At 27.6% G+C, this 26,025-nt stretch overlaps 2 protein-coding genes across 11 annotated transcripts in view; both read left to right on the top strand.

The window, feature by feature from the left end:
• The window catches only part of LOC142321404 (nucleolar protein 8-like), a 135,482-nt gene that overhangs the window by 22,742 nt on the left and 86,715 nt on the right, over positions 1–26,025 (top strand). For 3 of the 10 annotated variants that reach the window (XM_075359457.1, XM_075359458.1, XM_075359462.1), the window contains one exon: positions 1,014–1,252. The exons of 5 other annotated variants lie outside the window; for them this stretch is intronic. In XM_075359457.1, the coding sequence (XP_075215572.1) occupies positions 1,014–1,251 (238 nt within the window). In that variant the 3' untranslated portion in view covers position 1,252. Of the gene's footprint in view, positions 1–1,010; positions 1,253–26,025 lie in introns of those variants that run through there. 2 more of the 10 variants (XM_075359456.1, XM_075359463.1) reach the window with 1 other exon arrangement.
• LOC142320744 (uncharacterized) lies at positions 2,670–24,185 on the top strand. The gene is made up of 6 exons (XM_075358740.1): positions 2,670–2,682; positions 5,196–5,420; positions 10,089–10,207; positions 15,050–15,097; positions 21,316–21,480; positions 24,111–24,185. Exons 1-5 carry the CDS (start codon positions 2,670–2,672, stop codon positions 21,451–21,453), a joined length of 543 nt encoding a protein of 180 aa, XP_075214855.1. The 3' UTR covers positions 21,454–21,480; positions 24,111–24,185.

Genomic DNA, 26,025 nt, shown 5'->3' with positions numbered 1-26,025 from the left:
TTTTTACCTTTCTTTTATCTGGTTTTTTTTTGTAAGTTATCCTAAAATCTTATTTTCATTTTTTTTTGTCTTCAGCCATTTGATTGGTTTGATACTGGCACAAGATTCCCTACCTAGTGCCAGTTGTTTCATTCTGGTATATTCCCTACATCTTATATCGATAACAATTTGTTTTACATATTCCAGATATTGCCTGCCTACACAATTTTTCCCATCTAACTGTCCTCTAACATCAAAGCGACTATTCCAGGATGTCTTAATATGCAGCATATAAGTCTGTCTCTTTTTTTAACTATATTTTTCCAAATGCTTCTGTCTTCAACAATTTGTTGCAACATCTCTTCATTTTTCACTTATCCACCCATTTGATTTTTAACATTCTCCTATAGCACCACATTTCAAAAGTTCTAATTTTTTCTTCTCAGGTACTCAAATTGTCCAAGTTTCACTTCCATATAAAGCCACACTTCAAACATATACTTTCAAAAATGTTTTCCTGACGTTTAAATTAATTTTTGATGTAAGTAAATTATATTTCTGACTCAAAGATAAGCCCTAGACAAGACTACTGTGATTTCTCAAGGAACTTGTAGAACTCTGTGGTTTGATTGTCCTCTTGGTCTACTCCATTAGTTGATATATATATTTTGGTCAGCCACCTTGCTAGGCTCTGAAGTCAATAGACAGCACGGTAAATCTACTGTCTTAGTAGGATGTGTGAGTTGGTGACTTGGCCTGTAAGCTTATCCATGGAACCTGTTTTCTAAGTAGCCATCATTCAAAGTGTCTAGTGGCTGACATCAGTCCACGATTTCTACTCCGTTATAATCCAATTCAGTAATCTACGCTGACTTTTTCATCAATCCTTATATCTGTTGAGATTGTTTTTCAGAAGTGTAGTTTTGGATTTATTGAACTATAAAGTAGTTAATCCTTTTTTGATTGTGGTATAGTTTTTAAACTAAATATTAAAATAATAAATCAAAAATTTATTTATTTTTTTTTGTCAGCAGTAAACATGTTACTTCAGCAACAGGCGTTCGTTATGATCCCTCAGTTCCTGAACATGAGAAATTTATTGTTAAACCTTCATCAATTGATGAAAATGAAGAAGATGTGAAGCAAAAAAAAAGTAAAAAATCAAAAAACAAGCAGAAAGAAGAGGTAAAGGAACAAGAATGTGTGAACAAACCAAGTGTTTCAAATGAAACATATTATGAAGTTGCTGATGAATTAAAAAAAAACATTTAAATCAGCTGAAAAGACCACATTCAGTTTTACAGAATTATTCAATTCATCTGCAGGTAAATATTAATTAATAATAGTTCATTACTGATTATAAATTTCCTAAGTGATTTTAAAGTTATTTTTTGTTTTTTCATAACCCCTTCCTATCTGGTAGGTTGTCATCTATCTTTTAACTTCCCTTTGTTTAATAAACAAATTCAGATAAACAGAAATAGTTCTGTTTTTAACGGATTAGCCTTGATTTGGCTTGTACACATTTAAATATGTATGTTCAACAAAAACCACATAGATATTAGTGTAAAAATGTTAATTTAAATGTTATTCCACCTGCAATATATTTCTTTCCAAACTTAGTTTAATGTGTTCAGTATCACATCTTCAGCTGTGCAAGTAATTCAGTTGTTTAGCTTAATGAAATTAGAAAGTAATGTAAAAATAAAGATTTATTCTTTCAATCTGGAATTAGTTATCAAAGAAATTTTGGACTTTGTGTGATAGTGTACTGGTGCAAAATTGTAAAAAAGTGATAACCTGCTTCCTGATCACCTCCATGTAACTGTGGATTGAAAAAATGAATTACCAGCTTATTGCTTTTGTATGTCAAAAGGTTCTAAATAAAAAATTTATAGAGGACTGGTAATGTTTGAAACATCAAATTAAAGTGCAATTAGATTCTAAAAATTTAATTTATTCTTTAAAAAAAGAAAAATCCTGAACATTTTGGCTTAAATATATATAATTTATTTAAAATGTCTTATTTTAGATTTTTCATATTTTATGTTTACTCAGCTCATTTCTTGGATGTTGTTGGCACTAGAGCTCCTCCATGATTTATTTGTTTCTTTGATATTCTACCAGACAATAAACTGTTTAATCAAAGTTTTGTGGGTTATTTTTTATTGTTTTATAACTTTTAATAAGTCATTCTTATATTTTGCATCATATAAGGGCATAATAAATGACTAGTGTAACTCTAGCAAATCTGTTATTAAAATTTGTCTGGAGTTTAGAAACAAGCTATTGACTTTTCCATAAAACTGATTCTCGTTCCACATTTTCATCATTATGTGGTCCTTCTTCTTGAGCCTTATTCTTTTAACTACTAATTTCTTAGTTATTGTGAATGATTCAAATAGCTTATGGTTATTTAGTATCCAGTTATAGATTTATTTGGCTTTCTGGATCTAAAATGTAGTTTATTACTACTTCATTGTCCTCAACAATGGCTTTTGCAATTTCATTTTTGAAAAAATATAAGGATATTTCACAGTAAAATATAGGTACACATTGTTGTTCACATTCAATAATTTTATTTTAGACACAGCAGCAGGTTTTTTTTCTGTGATATCATAAATGTTGTTTCCGAATTCTTTAAATGTTGATAAAATTTTTTTTCATTTCTTGTTTGATTGCTTTCTTGAATGAGCAGTCCAGGTAATGCTTTTTTAATGACATTACCACACCTTTACAATAAACTATAGCATGGAAATTATTTTAGGAGGCAAATAGACAACTTTTACATCTGGTTGACAATCATCTAATTGTTACGGATGTCGTGGATCATGTTGAAGCATCATTCATTTTGTATTTCTTCATTTCACAAATAAAATTATGGTGACACCATTAAAGCAGCTTAAGTATTTCAAGCTTTAAAAATCTTACTTTTTCAAGTAACAAGCTAAAACTCGTGGAAATGCTGTTTACTGACACTGAGATTTTCATTGCAATCCATTCACTAAAAGGTTTTATTTGTTGTGGCAGATATCCTTTCTTCATTATTCTGTGTGTGTATTTAAACCTACGAAAAGCCATTATAAAAATGTTATTGCATACCAAGAAACGACAGACTACAATACAAAGACAGTACTGCATTATAATATATATATATATATATATATATATATATATATATATTACGTGAGTATCTCGCATCACCAGTTGCTCTGTATATATTTCGTAGTTGCTGTCTTATATATTTTTTGTTTTGTTGATTTATATATATTTCATAGTAGCTCTATATATTTTGTGAGGTACTCGCGAAAGCGCTCTTGCTTGGATTATGGAATAAGGTAGGTGTCATCCTATTTTATTTTATTAATTCTGTACTTGTATTGATCGGATTACTATAATTTGTATAGTGCAGAGGAATATGATTCCTGAAAGGATCAATTTTAGAAAAAAATATATATATATATGTATATGTGTGAGTACATTATTTTTATAGTTCTTTGTTTTAATATATCAGATTACTTTTAATCATTTTTTAATTTTTTTTATATTTATATTTTTATTTAGTAAGCAGACTACTCTTATTGGTTGCACATAGCCATAAGATAATTTTAAATCATTAATAAGAGAGAAATTTATTAATAATAAGGATAGTCATTGTACTCCATAGTCTGGATATTTAGCAGCCCAAGCTAAATCAAATGCAATTATTAATAAGGTTTCAAGATACAGGAAGGTTTGTTGCTTCCCGATTTTTCCACAGTGCCAGCATTACCATGATGAATGTGAAAAATAATACATCCATACTGGATTGGAACAGCATTGTGAGGTTAAAGAGGTGGTTTTAATTCTACAATTTTACCTATTAGATTGTAATATCAATCACTTTAAATCAAATGCATTTTGAAATTAAATACATCCCAGTTGCCCTTAATGGTTTGATTAGGAATAGAGGCCTGACTGACATTATCCAGCAGCCACTAGTTTATAATTTTTTGCAACCCAATTGGAAAACGTTTAGCTGATTTGATTCCAATAATTTTACAGGTACATTTTCTAGTCACTAACCCATTAAGTTCCAATAGAGAAGTGGTTACCCTGTTACCTACCACAAGATGCCCCAGATGGAACCAAGACAGACAGCTGAATCAGCTCTTTTGATACTTGTTTATATCTCAGTCTGTTTTTAGATATAAATTTTTTTGAAAAAACACTAAATGGTGGACAGATTGAAAAAGAAGCAAGTAAGAGCATTTTTGATGCCCTGAATCAGTACCCTAAATTTGGCTGACACCTTTCCAGAACACTCCATATAGCTGCTACCAAGGGGAAAAATCTTTTTAAATGGCAGGTATGGAGAATGAAGCAAAACAGAGGATTTGTCCATATAAACGTTTTTGTTTATTTTGATGTCCTGATCTTGTAGGGAAAATAAAACAAAAAAAATATATATATAGTTATGTGATGCCTCTTGGCCCCATGTGGTCAAAAATCAGGCTAAAAGTGGGTTTTATGTATACTGCAATATTTGTACCAAATTTCAACTATTTTAGTTAATAGGTTTCTGAAATACGAGGTGAAAATTGTTTAGAAATAATGTTGAATATCCTCCCATATGTAATTCCAGTTTACTTAAAAACTAAAACTTTAAATAAATTAAAAAGTACTTTCATTGTACTAAAGCTCAGTTTTCTAAGACTACTATAAAAAAAGTCACAAATTCAAAATGGCAGAAATTACATAAAAGCCATTCTCAAATAATATTTGTTCAGAGAAGTTCAAAATACAAATTAATACACATTCATATATATTTCTTCTGGAAATTTCTATAGTTTTATTTTGTTTTTTTTGAACTCAGGGAGTCATGAAACAGTGACGTTTGCAAAAAAACCAAATTCAAAATTTTTTATCATTCCATTGTACTGGAATATTCCTTCTACTGGTTACTATCCCTTTATAGCAACAATGAAGCTAGATCCAGGAAAGTAAAAATGTACTTACTAAATATATATAGAAATACTAGTATGAAAGTGATCGGTACATATATTATTTTTATAATTTGAATTCTTTAATTCTTTGGTGAAAATCAAGTATGGTCATGCTTTGATTGTTTAATAGATATTGAGTAATAATAAATCATGCCGTCTGTTGAAAGATGATGTTTATTAAATTTTTTTCCTTTGATGCTCTTAATAAATTGAGTGTATCTTATATTTTAGAGCAGACTTTACAGAAAAAAGAAGAAAAAGATGGTTTTAAAAATGCAAATCTTAATTCAAAGAAAAAGAATGCACCTTACAATAATTTCATTGATGATAGATTTGGAGGTGATTTTAGTGCTGAACAAGACACGCCAAAATTAGATGAACATAAAGAGGTGATCAAAACAGGCAGTTTATGGCATGAAAATTTCTTCTATAAAATTAGTGATCCTAGATTCAAAGGTAATTCATATTTATTTTTATTTATAAATATTTTAATAGTAGACGTAGTTGGACTAATGAAAATTAATTCTGATTGCGTTAATTGTTATTACTGGGTAATTGTATTAAAATTTCTTATTTATTTTAAGTTCTTAATATTTTACTCATTTTATTTTATGTTATAACATTAAAGGTTACACAAAAGGGTTAGGGATCAAAACGTTTAACAACCATGTCTGGTATAGTCTTGACATCATGCTGCAATGAACCTATGCCTTCCAATAATAGATTCTGTATTACTCATTTATCTGTGACTTAAGAAATTGAGAAGTTTTGTAAATTAGATCTTTAATCTGAGAGGCTGCCATCCATGTAGTTGTGTAAGATGTTAATACTTCAGGCAAACAAGATTATAAAAACTTTTATAGGTTATCTTGAGGCTTATTTCTGATCAAAGTCAGGGTACAGTGAAGTCATTGAGCCTTGCATAACAAATTATCTAGAATTTGCAAATATATCTGTAAAATTGTTAAAGTAACTTTTATAGATTGTAATGTAAAAATATATATGTGAAAGTATAGATTGTAAATTTTAGAAAAATATTGCCAATTTAAAAAAATAAACAGTTTAACTAATTGCATGCTGGCAGCCACAGAGATTATATTTCTGTGTGAGAGAGATGGTATATATATATATATATAACTCCATAATTTTAATATTTTTAATTAAATTTATTTAAATATGTGTAATATCTATTTAAGTTTGGGAGGTATTTATCTCTTTGTTAGTCACCATATTGAAAACATTTCATACTATCTTTAATATACTTTTGGAGGCACTAACAACATTGTGTTTGCTTTTCCTTGTTTGGATGAGTTATGGATAAAGAACATTCTTTGTTATTATGAATAATGTAATGAGAAATTAAATTCTTGAAATGAGTAATGACAGATTTGTTTGTTTTTATAAAATTTCTGTTTGGAGAAGTGTTCATATTATTCCTGTAGTTAAAAAGTGTGCGTGCATTTTAAATTATCTTAATTAAAATACATTAAAGTATTAAAATGATCCTCATAAAGTTTTTTTTTTTTTTTGTAAGTTTTGAGACATTAAATTAAACAAAATCAAAATTAAATTTAGTAGTGAAAAGATAAAAATAAATAAATAATGTGATAAAATAAATTGGCATCATTGCCATGGACCACCAGTAAAATTAGGTGCAGAGAAAGAATAGAAACTAACTTCTTTATTTTCATTCTTCTCATTTTTTTTAATTAAAATTTTAGGCCTTTTTATAAAAATTTTTATATGAACTTGTAAAAGATCATTCTTAAAAACTTAGTTATTGGAATAAATATTGATTAAATAAAATTTAATAACATATTTAAAAATAACACAGTAATAAAATTATATTAGTGTATTATCTTTAATTCAGCTATTAGGAGGAAGTTGTCATTCATGTAATGACATATCTATTGTATAAAATACTAACATTTCCTTTATTTTAATGTAAGGACTAGTCCTTGTGGCATAGACCATAGAGTACTTTATTCTCTTTAAAAAAGTTATTCTCCTTCACTCTTTAAACATACAACATACTTACAAAGTAAGGATAGTAATCAGCTAGAAAGTTTAAAAAACAATGAAGAGTATAATAAATTAAAGAGAATAATCGGAAGGAAAAAAGAGAAAAAAAAAATTCGCTTCCTTCTTTACTTATGTTGATTCATTCTTCAGGAAATAAATCACATTTCATGTTTGTGAACTGAAAATAATATCGGTATTGCAGGTTCAATGTTGAACTGGGTTTTTTATTTTATTTTTTTGTAATAAACTAATCAAATTTTTTTCTTCGACTTACAGGATTTTTGTTCGAATTAAAGGAATTACGTTTCCACATAACGTAATACAATACGGCCGGGAATTAGAATAAATTTCGAGTTACAGGAATTGTATTCACTATCCTGGAATACAGAATAATTAATATTATTACCACCATTGTTGTTTTTACACATTTAAACAAATTAGCTATCACTTTGTCCATAATGATACACCTAAGATGTTTCTAATAAAATAAAATTAAAAATAAAGAGGTATTATTGTTTTAAAAATTAATAGATGCCATTTTGAAATTTGTCTTGTCTCAAAATTTTGAGTCTTTTTGCTGAAAATGGTGATTTCAACACTTATTCATACCAAATTTTATCAAACTATTTCAATCTGTTCTTGAGATATAAATTTTTTATTGCAAAAACAAAATGACTACCAGTTGGAAAACTGATCATCACCTGAAGATGGTTACTGGAACTTTCTTTATTATGTTGACATGAGCAATTTACTCCCTAAGTTTATCTACATATTTTGGGGTACTCTGCATATTACAAATTGTTGAATGTGTGGGTTGTGTGTCAATGTCATCTTTATAACTATTACCATTTAGCAGAGATACCATGGCAACTACGTATGTGCTGTTTCCCAACAGTAATTTTAAATGTTTGATTTCATTTTAATACAAGGTTTAACATTTTCTCATATTACAGGTAAGCTAGTTAGTTGGCATAACGGTAAAATTCTGCCTTCTTATTCAGTTTTTCCTTGGTTCAATCCTTAGCAAGGTTATAGCTTTCTTTTCCTCATCATTATAAAAAAATTATTTATTATTGTCCATATGTGTTTTGAGTGAATAAATGAGTAAATAATTTCTAAATGGTCACTATTTGAAATTTATCATTAACTTATGAATAACCCAATATATGAAACTATTAATTATAAATACACTTCCAAGTATTAAAACCAATAGTCACAACAACCAAATTAAAAATTATTTCATAAGATTCTCATCATTTTTGGTGGCCAAATCAATATAGATAACAAGTTGAGTAAAAGGTTGTGTACACAAAAAAATGTGCAAAGTGCCGGGTGATTTAAAAGCATATAAAAATATACTTAGATAACTTACAAATTCAGTTGAGGTCTCATTTCTTAGCAAAACACATCAAGTTTTGACTCGCACAGTCAAAAGTCTAATTAGGCAACCAGCGCTGCCACCAGTTTTGTTAAAAATGGATACACTTACTGGTGCAGAACATGCTCACTGTATTTTGATGTCACGGTCTGTAGTCACTCACTGCATTTGTATGTAATTTTCATAGTGAGTATAGTAATGGAGCCTTCTAGTAAGTAGGCATACAATTTACTCTTGGCACCAAACCTTCATTGAGACAAGTTGTTCTGTTAAACATACAAAATCACCAGGATGCCCACACATACCTGAAACTGTTGTGGAACAACTCAGAGAAAGCTTTTTACGTAATCTGAAGAAATCAACTTGACGTGTGTCATGTGAGACTGCGATACCAGAAACGACTGTTTGGCAAATTTTATGTAAATGATTGCATTTGAAGCTATACAAACTAACCATGGTTCAACACGTTGCTGATGATGACAAAACTGCTTGACTGCAGTTTTGTGTGGAAATGATGGATAGAATTGCAGACAACAATATAATTTTTAGTGATGAATCAACGTTTTACATCAGCGGCAAGGTGAATACCTGTAACTGCCACATATGGGCTAGCGAAAACCCTCATGAAACTTTGCAGCATATTCGTGATAGCGTTTTTTGTGTCCAAAGAAAATAAAGATTTTAGGACTGTTCTTCTTCCAGGAGACAACCATAAATGGTATCATAATGGTATTGGATATGCTTCAAAATTTTCTAATTCCTCAGACGATGATGACCAAGATGGACGCCATTAATACCAGCAAGGCAGGAGCACCATCTCACTACATCCTAGAAGTTCAAGATTTTCTTGATACTCGATTCCCAGGTCAGTGGATTGGTCATGAAAGTCCAATTGTATGGCCACCTTGCTCACCAGATTTGAATCAGTTACATTTTTCTTGTGGGAATTCATTTAAGATCTGGTTTATGTACCACCTTTGCCAGCTGATCTTGTTGAGTTAAGAGTTTGAATTACGTCATAGCTGCAGGGGTAATGCCCAACTTGCCGGCTACAGTCTGAAATGAAATCAACTTCAGGTGGACTGTATGACACATTACAAATAGAAGCCATATCGAACCAAAATGAATATTGAGTGACAAACTTGATGTGTTTTTCTATGCAATGACATCTTAACCGAATCTGTAAGTTTTCTCAATAAATGTTTATATGCTTTTAAAGTTGTGAAGTCCTTTTTGAATTACCTAGTATTATATTAGATATTTTTAATTGATGTTATATAATGTTCAGTGGATGAATCCTTTTCCTCACAACCGTAGTTTAGCTTTGTAATGAATTATTAAAGTATTTAAATAAATTTACTTATATAAATTTGTAAAAAAATTAGTCAAAATTTAATTAAAAAAATGTTTATATTCATTAAGTTATATTTTATTTATTTGTGGTTTTTTTATGGTAATAGTGACCATATAATTAATTATAATTGTATATTGCATGATAATTTTAAATATTTTACGATTACTTCTTTGAAATCCCTAGAATCTGTTTTTTTTTTAAGTTTCCTGGAAAATGTTTCTTATGAAAGATTTTTGTATTAATATTTTTTATTCATTGACTAAATGTTACTTTAATTTTAATTAAAGTACTATTTTAATTTTTTAAATAAAATATTTTAAACATTTTAATTTTTTTGAACTCTTAATCATATTGATCAAATTATTTTCAGTGAAGCAACACATTATATATACATGCAAGAAAATCCTCATGAGCCTACAATTTGTTCTCATGGAAGTGTTCCTTCTGTACGAAAAGGATCATATGACGTCAAATCTATCAATAGTGAAGGTTAGTTAACTTTTTTTAAATAGTGTAAACTCACAGAGATTATGCATGGTATTGTATTAGCTCACAAAAATTATGCATGATATAGCTTAGTTGAACTTAGATATATATGGCCAAGGTGAATAAATATAATTTATTTATTTATTTATTAATTAGTGAGAAATTTTATTGGATTTTCAATGTATTATCCACCCATGAATAATTCAAAAAATATATATACATATATATAGTGAAGTATTTCACTAAATAAAGTAAATTAGGCTTATAAAGGGAGAAAGTTGTATTAAAATCATTTATTGAAATGTCTTTGTCTTTTCATATGATCTAGTTTGGTGATTAATAATTATATTAGCTACAGAATTCTCACCGAAAGCGTTTCTCTGATATTACATTATTGTTTTATGAAATTACATCATTGCTCTGTGCTTTTTCCATGATTCTGTAGCTCCCAGAATTAAATATACATAAGAATTCGTAATAGTGATCAGTTTAAAAGTTGGTTAAATCTCATTTCTTGTCTCAAACTTTTTCATCAATGCTGTTGATCAGTACTCATGATGAAGCTGTTTTATATCAGTACCCATGATCTAGCATATTTTTAAACTATTCTTTGATTGTTTTATTATTTGGTTGTAAGCTAATTAAATACTGTTTTTTTGTCCATCTAAAAAAAATAAAATGTTTTTCCTAATATGGTGTACAACATATTAATGAATATTAAATGTAGCCCTAAACTATTACAAAAAAGGTGAAAATTTTTTTAATTTTTTAAATCAAAATTAGTATAAAAGTATTTGTAATATGCATCTAGTAAAACAATGAAATACAGCAAAAATTTTGAGAAAAAATTACTCATTTTCTAAAGAAATGAAAAGGTGCTTCTAGAATGTAATTATATTTAGAGAAATTATAATAGATATTGACAGCACCAGTTTTATACTTCTTCAAAAAAGACCTTTACTATTTGGTCAATTAGTATATATGATGTATTTTAAGTTTTTTTTTTGTTTTGGTACTATTAGTACCAAGTAGAATGAAAATTTCACTAATATTCAACAAGAAATGTAAAATGTGTTTACTTTAATCTACTGACATTGTTGAATACATACTGCAGATTACAGTACTGTAAAAGTAAAATTGCAAATTTTAATATATAAAAAGGTATTTTTTCTCTAAGCTAAATACAAAGAAAATATTGAAAATAATTCATCAAGAAAATGTAACTTTTATTAAAATTAAGAAAACATTGCAGTGTAAAAAAAATCCCTTACCTTATTTTTATTGATTTTAAGATAAATTTTAAAATTATTAAATATCAGAAATTTACACCACGTTGCCTTGGCTCTTTATATCTTGTTTCCATGAACTGGTTTGTAAATGTAAATCCTGTTATGTATAGTGCTTGTATGTGTATTCTTTGTTACTGTGATTGAATGTGCACCTGGTCTGTACAATGTAATTTTAATTTGATAACTGCAGTTAATTTATGTACCCCTTGTGTGTTGTTTTTATCAACTTCTTTTGAACTGAATCTATATGACCTTGTTTATTTTTTTTGGTTTTAAGAGTAAGATACATTTTTCCTATGAGAAAAAATATTCTCTGAAGTAGCTGTCCTTTCCAGTAATTCTGTATGAATGTTACCTATTGGATATTATCATTATGTATTTTTTGACACAATATACTGCATTTTGAAAATGAGACATTGTTATTGTCTTTTTTTTCAAAAGTTTTGTAATATTTTTAAATTATCAAAGCACCATGCATATATCTTCTTGATGGTTGCTAAAACCCTTACTAAGGTTCTTACATTACTCTTCAGCTTCTGAAATCCTCAACATAGAGTATATCAGGATCATACCTGCACTCATAAAACCAAAAATTGTGAAAGAAGGCTTAGGATAAGGAAAATGGATGGAGGGTGAAAGAGAAAAGCAATCCCTCTGGGGTAGTTTATAATCTTGTACAAGATCTTAAATTTTCCTTAGAATTTATCTACTGACTTTTAACTTGTATATTTGATAGTAGATCTTTTTCGTATGGTGTTGGGATTTTTCTTAGTCGATATTGACAAAAAGCTTCAACTGTATTGCTAAAAAATAACTACTAGAGTATATAGTACAGTATTTTACAGTAGCATGATGATTATTTAACATAATTGTAAAATTAATTGTTTATTCAAATTTAACAATACTTCTTGTTAATTACACCCAGGTTGAAGTTTCCATGAATACCTTCCCTCCAATTACTCCATAAGTCAGTCCTTTTCTGTTGTAAGTCATTGCATATCTTCTTTATCTCTTTTTATATTACTCTATCACCTTGTTCCTTGTTTATCTCATGGACTTTCTCCTTGATAAGGCCTTCCTCAGTTTTTTATTTCACACCCCTTAAATACATTTCGGATTTGTACTCTCACATATCACTCCTATTTTATTTCTTTTAATTTTTACAATAATGTTCTCAAAAATATATTTCATTTCTTTTCTTCTAAATGGATTTTAGATTTCTCCTAAAATCTAAAATACATCCTCCTACATATTTTATAAGAATTGGTGCTGAATAAACTTTAAAAACATTATTGCTTAAATTTATAAGACACACAAACTTTTTCAATAAAAGATAAAAACAGTTTGGTCCCTGTTTACTTAAATAAACAAATTTACTTAGTACCCTTCACAGACATATAACTCTGGTTTATATGTTGTTATTGTATATGTTTATGTCATTTATAACTTCCTAAATTACTGCTTTCTTTTTTTTTATCATTTGGTCAGAATTCTAAAAAAAGCTTTTCTATGAAAAAAATGTTTAAAGATCTTTAATTAATTTTTTGCTAAAATGGATCCATAAAGAAAGTTGAGAGATCTTCCTTCAAGATTTGATTCAGGATTAAGATAAGTTTATAATTTATCCTCAGTTTTTGTTTGAATCAGTTTTATTGTTCTTACATAATTCACAGACTGACTAACTAACTGGATAATGGACACTATTCAGATTGCAGATTAATTTGTTTTCAACTTTACATGAAATGCTGAGATACTGTTAAAAAACTGTTTTGAAAAACGTACTCACAAAGATTTAATTTTATATGATGTAAATTAACTTAAAATCAAAATTAAGTTATTCCCTACTTTCAGATGTTAGTAGTTTTACAAGTTCTAACTGGTAAGATAAGTCTTATCAGGAAAGATTTCATGATTCATGTGAAAAATTATGACCTCAAATTTGAAAAAGTCATAATAACTAACTATCAAATATTTTTAATTTTGATTATATTTTGAATGTAGTCTTAATTTTATAATTAAATTATATGAGGGTCATTCAAATATAAACTGGAATTTTAGTAATAGTATAGTAATAGTGGGTATAAGTGTTGGGAGTGTGCATATAACCTTGTCAGATACATGTGGATACAGCAAAGTATCGGCAAGGTGGATTTCATGTTTTCTCACTGGGCACAGAGAAATGTCCAGAAAGACATTTATTGGCAACTTCTGAATCACTTTGTGAAGGAAGGCAAGGTATTTTTGTACTGTATTGTGACCTATAATGAAATGTAGGTCTACCACTACATCCCAGAAAACATAAGAAGAAATATGGTTTGGAGAAAAGTGGGAGGAGGTACCGATCAAGGCCAAGAAACACTTATCAACTGGAAATGTTCTGGCAACTATGTTTTGGGATTCAAAAGGTTTGCTGCTGATTGATTTCCTGCATGAACAAAGTGTGGTAAATGTGGCATACTATTGCCAGTTGTTGGATGACATCAGGGCTGCTTATCACATACAGACGATGCTGTAAACCAATTTGCAACGTCCTCCTTCTCAACAACACATGACTACATACAGCAACTCAGACTTGTAATAAACTTGCTAAAGTTCATTGGACACCTCTTGAACATCCATTGTACAATCCAGACTTGTCAGCATGTGATTTACACATGTTTGGTTTGGTGAAAGAAGCTTTTGGAGGGGAAAGATTCGAAGACAATGCCACAGTTGAGCATTATGTGCGCAATTCATTGTTTGAGCAAATATCTTGTTTCTTTTTTTATGAGGAGATCAGGAAGCTACCTCTTCAGTGGAGAAAATATATTTCTGTTGAACAAAACTAAGTAAAAAAGTAAGGTAATTTATTTGTAATTTTATCTGATACAATAAAGTTATGTAAACAAATTTCGGTTTTTAGTTGAATGACCCTCATATTATTTACTTCTTCAATACAATTAAAAAAAAAAAATCAATTTTGTCATAGGTTTTAATGATAAAATATTATAATTGATGAAAAGTGCTTTGAGTTTTTTATTATCCAATATTTTATGTTGTACAGAGGAATTTCAGGCATTTTTGTAATGATTTTTTATATATTTATTCTTTTTTTAATTTTGCAAAAATTTATTTAATGTCACTTGCTGATTCTGTCATTTTATTCTGTCTACTTATAAGCATTCTGATTAGTAACTGTTATTAACTTGAAAAAATTTCCCAAGAAGACAGTTCATTAGGTCCTCTAAAAAAAAGCAACTGTGTAATTTCAAAACCAACAGTGCATGTCAAATAATTTTTTGTTAATGAAAATCATCTACAAAATAATTAATACCATTACCAAATTAATTAGAATAATTTATTTGCTTAAAAATTTTTGTTTATTCTTATTTTACTTAATAGTATTTACTTGTATTTCGTAATTATTAAAAGAAAAAAATGTTTAATGAAAGTCAAGAAAATGTTAATTTTGAAATTTAGTTTCTGTTTATCACAGTAATTAAATTTTTTTTTTTTAATTTGTTTATTAATAGTTTGTTAATTTTATTATTGTATTTTCTTTTTGTTTACTTTATAGCAGATGCACCAGAACTTGACAAAATTTTCTCAGGCCTGGCCAGTTATGGTAATTTTCTTTCTTATAATTTCATAAACCATTTAAACAAAAAAAAAAATTCACCAAAATTTACTTGGGCTTTGGCCTGGTTACTTACCGTGCCTATCCTTTATTTGATTACAACCTGTCTTTTATAACTACAAATTATTTACTTAACTTAATCTCTCTTATTTCTAAGAAGCTAAATCTATTTTAAAAAACAAAATAACACAATTAATACTCTCGAAAAAATTGTTTCATTTGTTAAACAGTTGCGATTAAAATAATTTAATCTATTTCTTTTCTTCTTATTCAGTAATTTTAGTTGTGAAATTATATATTGAACATGAAGTTATCACTCCAGCTTTATTTTGCCTACAAGGTCGACATTGGCTCTTGTACGACTGCCTTCTGGTACCAATTTATCCATACCTAAGTCTACAACTTACCTCTTCCACTCTGGTTATTATTTCTAGACAGTTTGAACTTACTGGTTAGCTTACTAATTAATAAACTTAATTACTGGTATAGTAAGCCCTTATTTATCATCATCATCATCTTATTCTGGAAAAGAGCAAAATTATTGAAATGGCATATTAAGTTATTAAACAATGCAACAGAAAATGAGATTTTTTTAGAAAGTTACAAAAATGGAACTTTTTCCTATTATGATATTTTCTGGTATAACGCACTGTTGAAAGATGATTTGACTGAACTTGTAATTATGTCAAAATCTTTTATATTAACAGATTTTACGATTTTTTGTAATGGTCTCTTTTTTCTATAAAAAAAATTTATAACTTTATTCTTAAAAAGTCTTTTCAGTTTCAACCTCAGCATTCTTTAAATTTTTTTATCTGTATAATTTGCGGATGCCTTTTAATTACTTATTATTAGAAAAAATGCTGCAGTAAATGATTTTCTGATCAGATTTGCTTCAGTTTGTGATAATTAAAACTAATAAATGATGAGATTAATAAAATCCAATATTATTTAATATCATATAAAATGTAGAAATGATTTCATAAGGGTTGAATTTTTGGCTTAAGATATCATACTCAAAATATGCTACACTAGATTACCTTAGTATATGTAGTATATGACCTACCAAAATATTCATTCTGTACATAAGATTTTACTTTCATTATTTTTCCAAGATGTCTTAAAATTTTTTCATTCCAAACTATCATCCCCGCTCACCTAAATCTTCTATGTGATATGTGATATTATGTTGCAGAGGTTTCATTCTGTCCCCTAAAACCTTTCTTCAGTTAATATTTTACTACTATTAAGCACATCGAAGGAATTTTCAGATAGTTTAATAAACTGTTACTTTTTGGAAGATACATTTTGGACACCAGATTTAATGCCAATTTTTGCAGTTCTTAGTGTGTATATGGACAATTACAAACTAGTATGTCAAATAATAGCTGATGAAAGAAATAACAGTAGAAGAAATTTTAGAAAATAAGGACAACAGGATCAGTGGTAGTGAAGATGAATTTAATGTTGAAGCAACTAACATTCCTTCAATACAAGAAGCACTTAATGAACAGAAACAGTAATCAAATGTTTTAAAGCACAGAAAAATTTCATTTTAATGAAAGTGTTACAACTTAATTCACAAAGCAAACCACACTATATATAACAGTTGTATTAAAATTTAAAAATTATATTACAATTTGAAAAGAAAATAATTGTTTTGAAATTTTCAACTTTTAGTTTTGAAGTTTTTGACAAGTTTGAACATTGAAATAATTTTTCGGCATAAATATTCAAAAGCATTCATAAATATTCTAATTCTTCTTTCAAGAATTTAAAAAAAAATTATTTTGAATAAGCATTTTAAGTTTTTAAACTCAGATAAGCATCAATTAATATATTTAATTTGTCCAAAGCAGTGCCTACCATTCAAAAAATTTTTCATTAATTTTAAATGAAGGAGTCCTTTTTCTCTTCAGTCTCCATATAGAAAAAAATTCTAGTTTGTTTTTACTTAAGTTTTTAGTCATTCTTTGAAAATATTGAAAAGTTCTGTGTACCTCTATGAAAAGGAATTAAAAACAAAAAGAATTTGCCCAGAAATGAATTCAGCTTAAACAAAAGTGAAATTGCGGATATTCAATTTAATATTAATTTATTTTACCAAAAAATTGTTTTCTGTTAGCGAATGCAATAATTAATAAAAACAAATAGACAAAGGAAAATCTTGACCAGATGAGCAAGAACAAAAAGAAAGCTTTTCTGCAATTAAAAAAAAAAAAAAAAAAACAAAAAAAAAACAGAAAAATACTTGGACAGAACATCCTACAGTTGCCAATTGTTAAAAGTAAAATTTTCTTTCTTTTATTACATTTTTTTGTTATAGTACAGAAAATTATGTACCACCAAAATTGTATTTCCTGAAAGACTTCCGATCAGCTAGCCTTTAATCGATTTTTCCTGCTATTCATTGTGATAATCCCCTGTTTTCTGGTCTCATTAAAAACCAAAATAGCATTTTCTACTTCTCACTTCCAGCCTGGACTATTATTACCCTTGAGTCTTAAAAAATTTCCTTTTTGTAACCACTGATAGATTTTCAGTCTACCCTTTACTCTACAATTGCGTTGAATTATGTAGGACTCATCAGAAAATATGCTAGACCTACCTTTTCTCCGAAATTCTCAAATTTTGTTCAAACATGTAATTTATTTAAAGTGCATATCATGCTTTTAAATTAAAAATTTTCTGTTGTCTTTAGTCTTCCTGCATTTGAATCCATGTTCCTTAAAATTTTATTGAGTTACATGGTTGAAATTAAATTTTAATTCCAAATTCTATAACTCCTTAGAGTAGCCAATCTGTGATTGTTTTATGAAATTATACAGTATTTTATTCCACATACACATTTCTGGAGATTATCAATATTTACTTTTTTGTTTATTGTTAAATGAATATTGCCGGGTAATACTTTGTTTTCTACATCGTTTTTTTTTCTCCTTCAGTAATTTCCTTAATGTGTGAATTGATAATTCTCAAAGATATTAACCACACAATCCTAAATTTTCATAACATTTTCATGCATAACATTCCAGAATCTTATTAAGTACCACCTCTGTGCTTCAGTTGAGGGATTTTGATTTAGTATTAAAAAAATATTGTTTGTTGTTCGTAATATTGAAAGATACTGTATGTTGTACCAAAAAAATTAAGTCAAAGTCTAATAGATACAACTATCAAATGGTGTAAAGTGATTAAAGACTGAAAATTGTCATACTACATAACAGTTCATGCCCTTCCTATAATATATATACTCCCACCACATCCATTCATCAATACCAGCACATAGCCTTATGCAAGCAAAATTAACTACTGTGCCTCAACCAATTATTTAGAAAACTTAGACTTACTGTACATTTTTTGTTTCATTTTTTTTTTTTTATTATTGTAACTACCTGATTCTTGTATAAACTATAAATAATTCTGTATTTCAAATTAATGTTTCTGGAAATTTTACCCTCTCTGTTCAGATGCCTTTTTGATATTTATAAATTTCATGTAGGCTCTTTTTTTTCTATAGTCTGATTTCCAAGATTAATTTGAAGCCTGAAATTATTTTTTATGTACTCCTGTTCTATCAAAAGCTGAAACATATTTGCTTAGTCACAGATCTGACTTTGTATAATGTTTGGTTATAAAACTAAAAAATCGTCATAAGTCTCCAGCAACAAGCACAGTAATAAAGTGATATGATGTTAAATAATGGCGTACTTTAAACTACGAACCGATACTATTAATTTAAAATAAAAATTTAGATTATTTTAGACTTTTAAGGAATTAATAAAATCGTAAAATATAATAATAATTATTTAATTATATTTTATTACATCTGTTTTTTTTAGTTTGTCAATTTTTTTTAGCATACATGTTTTTTCACTAGAGGTAATTTGGGAACTGACAAATCTTCATCTAATTGCTGATAAAAAATACTTTCTGCAAATATGAGCCTTCTTTCTCCAATAAGGTCATCAGAAACTGCTATCAAAATTTCACAACTTTCTACAAATATCGGCAGCTTCAATTCTCCATTAAAGTCATCAGAAACTCCTCTCAGAATTTCCAGTTTCTACAAGTATCAACTTCAATTTTCCAGTAAAATCAGAAACTAACATTCCAGTAAAATCAGAAAGTAACAAAATTATGCCTCATTCGAGTAGAAAATTACCATCGATTCAAGTGACATCGTCTAGTAAAACTGGTACTCATTTTTAATTAAATTACAATTGTAAAAATAATGCTAATTATTGCTTTTTGTGAAGTAGTCTGGTAATGTATTAATGCTTTGGCATTGAGCAGTATGATTGTAGTCATATATTTTTCCTCTTTTGTAAAAGATACATCAATTGATTTAATATTAAAACTTTTAAAAATATTACTAATGTATTGAAAAATATTTTTTGAGTATTTTTTGTTTATTGGTATCCTGTAAATAAGATGTTTTTTCCAGTCTCTTAAAAAAATGTATTTCCTTTAAAAAGTAAGTTTATGAAATACTTTAATTTCATTGGAAGTTTAAACAATTTATTGTTGCTTCTTTTTTCCTTTAGAATACGAAAAAATTCAATCGTCACAACAGGAGGAGTTGGTTCAGAGGACCTCATTTGAATTGGCATCATCAATAATAGTGCTAATAAAAAATTTGGTATACTCGTATTTACATGAGTTACACAATCTTTTTTTAATAAAAATCCCCTCCTGTCTTAGCCTTAAAAACTTAGTAAAATAAGATTAAAAATTTTAAAAAGTTCTATTCATGTATTTTTATGTAAAATATTTTGTATTTTTTCATATATGTAATAGTTATAAATATTTTTTTTTTCAGTGGGGGCTGGGTTGAAATCTGTGTCAAGCTTGTTATTTTTCTTGGATTACAAAATTAAAGTTTCTAGCTTTATGAATAGCAAGTTAGAAATTTAATCACCTACAGAAAAATGATTTAATAATTAATTTACTTTGTTTTAACAAATTTCAGGATTTCTTAACTTTTGCACTTACGTGGTTTTGGGAAATGTGTTTGGAATTTGAATTATTCAATGAAATTTAAACCATCACAATGTTCTGTAATATTAAATTGGCTAATGTATTGAGTATAATTAAAATACTAATTAATAATTAGTATTTTAATAATTAAAAATGTGTCAGTTGTTATTACCTGTGATTTTTTATAGGTTAGTATTAAATAACTATTAAAATTTGGTACAGTCTTTGAAGTTTATTAACACGAAAAAAGCATTATATCATTATGTGGATACCACTTGAATTTTGAGTATATAAATTATTATAAAATTTGTTAATGATAAACAAGTAAGTGTACAAAAAGATACAGGCGTATTACATAATATTTGTTAATACTGTAGACGACTTCTTTACATGTTCAGTTTCGATCAAAACATGAACTGAGAGAATATTTGGCTGATAAAACTGAAAAACAGTGAATATAATGATCGTTGATAATGTAAGAGTACTTATAAAAATATATTAAAAGAATCCTAATTTAAATTTATTATATTACAGAACTATGAATAATTTAAAAACATATCCAGTGAGCAGCTCTATATAAGTTATACAGCTTTAAAATGAATTTATTGTTTATAACCATAAATAACTTGATTTATTTATTTTCCAACAGAATAGATTGAGAAGTGAAATTTTGTTTAACTGTTTACAGAATTTTTTTTCTACAATCAATTGTACTGAAGTGCGAGACCAGTAGCCAAAGATAGAAATTAGTTGTTAATTGCTAATCCAAATTTGAAAGATATTATGACTCATTATCACTTGAAAAAGTCCATCATATTTTATAAAAATAGTTTTAAATTTTATCTCTTAATAATTTCCTTACATAACTACCAAAGAGGTTACAGCAGAACAACAACTGAGATCAGTTGGTCTTGACCCATTGCTGTGAGTGATGTTGCATGCATGCGATGCACAAATGGCTCTTACTTTCTGAATGACCTACATGTATATACAACACAATCACATACTCATCACGTCCGTCATCGTGTGTTAAATTAAAAACAAACTTAGATTCAGACATCAAATGATATGTTGGCTTACAACATCTATTTATATTATAGTAGGTGTTGAAAATGTCCACCCCAAGCTTGAAGCAGGTGCAAGCCCGTAGATCATGTTGGATGCCATTTTGCATAGAAATATATACAGTTGATAGATATAATCTCTTTTGTACTATCCTATTTTAGGTCTTGTACAACACATGGAATCTGTTGGTACATATAATATTTGAGATACCCCCAGAGAAAGAAATTCACAGGTTATCAGACAGCATAAACTTTTTGAAATCAAGTGACTGCCAAGCATATCTTCCAGAAACTGCATAGTATCATAAGACATGTGATATGCTGCAGGTAACTACAACATTCGTCTGTTTGCAAAAGTACAATAAATTGCAAGTTTATATAACAAACTGTAAATTACAAACTGGAAATTGGAAATTTACAAACTGGAAATTGAAGTCGTGTCAAAAAATTTAGATCCCACTATTCATTGTCATGAATTTGCACAAAAAATCCCAACTTTCAATGAGTGAAATCATATTTTTGTAACCCAGAGGAGTTTTCTATTAATCTGCTGTGCTGGCTATTGATATATCTACTAAGGAGGAAATACATTTGTCAATAAAAAACAATCCATCCAAGTTCATTCCATGACATCTCACCAATGTCTTTTACAGTATGCAGTTCATCTGAGAGTGTCTGGTTCTTTCAGTTCTTGTATACATTGCACATAACTAAGCATACAGACATAATTTCTTTGTTACCTTATGTGCACTCCCATATAACATCTGTATTTGTATGTCAATTCATGCAAAATATTTGTTAAGGGCTATTCTAATGCTGTTCTTCCTCCCATAATTTTAGTCCATTAGCAGATGAAAATACATTATCTTCTTATCACCAGTGCTACTACAAGTCTCTCAGAAATGACTGACAATAATCATAATTGTTGAGTTGTTGAGCACAGTCACTTGTTAATACTTTCAACAAAATTGTTCTTTCACATGTGCATTTGTTTATCTTTAAAAATATCCACAATAAATACCCACTGTGCTCTAGAAAGTGGTATTTGTAAATGTTAATACAGCATAAATACCCATTATGCTGTAGAAAATAGTATTTTTTAATATTCATAACAAACTTGCAAAAAATAGCATCCTTCAGTCAGGTCTGTGACTACTAAGCATGTGCATATACTCTCTACCTTGGGAATCATTGTAATGCCATCTTCTTAATTTAATTTAATTTTTGTGTTCAGACAACACAAGAAAATTATGTCTTTTAAGATAACTGTAGTTTTTTAAGTACTTAGAACATAAAAATAAGTCAATAAATTAGATTCAGTTTTTAATATTAATAATGACATTAAATAAGTATTTTATTCATATATATTAAAATTATATATGGAGTTATTTTAAAAATTATTTCAAAATTTAAGCATATGATGTCCTGTAAATTTAAAAAAAATTAAATCATTCACATATCAAATGAAAAGCATACATGCAAAAGAAAAACCACATATAAATAAAAATTTCCACTATGATAATTATGAAATAGACTTACAGTGCTTTTTAAATTATATTAATCTGTCCAAGAAGGCTTATAAAGCTGACAACGCTGTAAAGCAAACAAAATTATTGGTAATAAACTTAAAAAAAGAAAGAAGAATTTGAGTTACTAGATTATGTAGTTAAATGACACATTTATGTGGCTTAAATTATCTCAATTGAATTCTGATGTGTTTTAAAGTTCATCCTTATTATCATTTTAGTACTTTTACTTACAATTAATAATATCTCCATGTCATACTCGATACAACTTTTATCCTGTACTAAAATTAATATTGAAAATTATTTATAATTTATTATTATCATGCAATTATTATTGAATATTTTATTCATTTATCATAATTATATTTTAAATTACAATGGAAACACATTTTTAAAAATTAATATCAAAGTAATCATCTGCTGAAATTGAAATATGACAATTTTCTTGATCACTTCGTTTTTTATTATGAGTCACTGTTATTCATTTTCTGTCATCTTTACAATTAATAAGTTTTTTATCTACATTCAACTATGTATTTTTCTCAGTGATCTCAATTAGTTTTAATCTGGGCCACTTGTTTAAATTAAGGTATATATTTTCCTTACATATGTAACAATGTTTTGTTACAATAAGGATCTACTTTGTACCCTCCAACATAATATGAATAAGAAATAATTATTAATCATATTAATGACAAGTATATTATTTTTTTATTTTTATTTTTTTTAATAATAGGTAAATATCATTTGACTAAAATAAGGGTTATATAATTGAAGAGATACAATATTTCCCAATCCAATATTTTATAATACTTGGGAAAATCTGTTTCCAAAGAGACTTATAAAAATAATTTCAAAATATCTTCTTGAATAGAAAAGTGAATCTTATTTTTGTAAAAATTATCTTATTTTTCTGAAATAATTTGTGATTTCAGACTGCAGAAATTTTTTATATATTGTTAAGGAAGGTATCTGAAAGTTTATGAAAGTTCAGCTTATCGCTCATTTTCTTATTTATAATTCCAGATTTCATTCTCATTTGAATATACATCTTAATTTCTATTTGTTGTTTAATTTGAAAGGTTGAAAATACAGTAAAATTTGTATTATTCTTTTGTGAATGTATATAAACAAATTTATGTAAAATGTAATATCTGTTTACTGCTGAAATGTAACTGGCGTAGTTATGCTTATTTGTATCTAATTAAATCATTGCTATAGAATATTATTTATTTTATTTGTGATAATCTTCTTCTTTTATCAGATTTATTTTAATTTGTTTCATGCACACCACAGATTCTTTTTTCTCAAGGTGCTTTTATTTAACTCTTTAATTATTGATGGGCTAAAATTTTTTCAATTTTTTTTCAGTTTAAACTTCAAATTCAATATATAGAGTATTTTGACTATTCTAAATCTCATTTTTTATAGGAGCTCAGTCTTCTAGAAGAATGAGTTTAGCAAGATTGCATAATCTACCCCTGGAAACACCTTTAACAAAGATTATCACGTACATAAACATTGTCCAAGAAACCTCTTCACCTCAAATGAATCAAATGTTAGACAAGGTAATTTTATTTATTATTATTTTTTTTTCATTTAAATGCTGTAGTTTGATTTTTCTAAGCAATATCTACTTTAATTTTTTCCTTGAACTATCATTTTTATTCATACCTTCATTTGAAAAATGAGTACACATAAACTTTGCAGTTAGTTTTATTATTTAATAATAATTAAAACTTTTATAAAATTGTTGTATTATAAAACAAGACTGTCTTTTTTGATGAAGAATTATACTCATTTAGCAAGACTATAACAGCTATGAATAAACAGTTCGGGAGCAATCATAGCTTGGGTGGTAATAACAATCTTGTGGTTCTGTTTACTGTCTAAATAAAATCACATGGTAGAACTTTAACTTTTACGAAAATAAAAATTGATGGCAATATTTTTATATTGTTTATCTCTTAAACATCAGTGTGTTGAGCAGAATACACTGTTTTCTGTGCTGTTGTTTGATCAAACTACCAATTCTCTCTGCTCAGTGGTGTAGGTCTCTGTTCCATATAAGATAACATTCTAAACAAATAATTTTGCAAGCTTTCTCAAGTAATTTTTCCATTTTTAATAATTCCTTAATCATTAATCTTTTCAAATGCTATGTTTTTAAATAATTAAATGTTCTCATCCATTCTGATTTCTTCCCTTCTAAGAAACATACTCAGATTAAAGTTTACACTTCAGTACTTTGGTACTCTTTATTTTATGTATGTTTATATATAATATTATAAGTATACAATAGTTTATGTTAAGTCTTCACCATACATCATAGTAAAATACTTAATTATTTAGATGGAAGAAAACCATCTCTATTAAAAATGTTTCTTTGTGATTTTTGTTATCTTAGATATGACACATCCACATGTGAATGCATACACACACACACACACACACACACACACACATGTATATATACAGAGAGAGAGAGTTACATTGACTCCTTATTATACATAATTTACTAATTAAAAAATATATATTAAAGATATAATTTGTATGATACTGTTTTCTGAAAATAAATTATTTAATTATATAGTAAAATGTAATTTATAGGGTCCAACGCCATCCCATGCATTAAGACGCAGTTCCAATGACTCTGTAGCTGCATCAGCTCTTAAAACAACACAAATATCTGGAAAGCCTTCTTTCACACTGTTCTCGTCTCCTGTCTTAAAGGAACTCTTGGATTCTTCACTTATGTGGGACTTTAGTATATTTAAGCTAGAAGAAACAACTGGAGGAAGGTTAACGTTTATTTTTATTCATAAATATAAATCTTGCAATCAATATTCACTGCCATTTACTGCATGTTAAAATAAGATGTCATTAATCTAAATAAAAACACAGGCAGTTCATTTTTGATAAAACTTTCTGGCTGCACCAGAGATTATTGTTGTGAATTTTTTAATGAATAAAATATTCACTAAAATTGATCTTAAATAAATTGAAAAAACTTTTATGAATTTTTTTGTTAATTTAGGAGTTCCAAAATCAGGGGAGGGGGTATTGTTATTTAAGTGACTTCATTGTTTAAAAAAATACATTTAAAGCATTAAATATCTAGAATTGCAAAGAAAATATTTTGGGGGCTCTCATACTCAAGGGGAAACATTTGAGTAAAACTAATTTTTAAGAAAATAATAATTCCTTAATGGTGATAATAAATTAAAAAAGACCTTCTTAAAATTGTTTAAAAAATTCAAACTTACAACCATAATTTTAAATAAACTAAGTTGTAATTTTCTAAAAAGAGGGAGAAAATTTTTGGGTAATTTTTTTTCAAGAAATC

Source organism: Lycorma delicatula, chromosome 3 (genome assembly GCF_047948215.1).
Source record: "Lycorma delicatula isolate Av1 chromosome 3, ASM4794821v1, whole genome shotgun sequence".
Taxonomy (NCBI): domain Eukaryota; kingdom Metazoa; phylum Arthropoda; class Insecta; order Hemiptera; family Fulgoridae; genus Lycorma; species Lycorma delicatula.
Note: the sequence above shows the minus strand (reverse complement) of the source record. Positions and strands in the feature narration are given on the sequence as shown.

Bases quoted from the DNA above. Each gene is read 5' to 3' on its own strand.
- LOC142320744 (XM_075358740.1), top strand. The intron at 10,208-15,049 runs GTTAGTTAACTT...TTTACTTTATAG, and splicing joins CAAATCTATCAATAGTGAAG to CAGATGCACCAGAACTTGAC. The intron at 15,098-21,315 runs GTAATTTTCTTT...ATCCTATTTTAG, and splicing joins CTCAGGCCTGGCCAGTTATG to GTCTTGTACAACACATGGAA.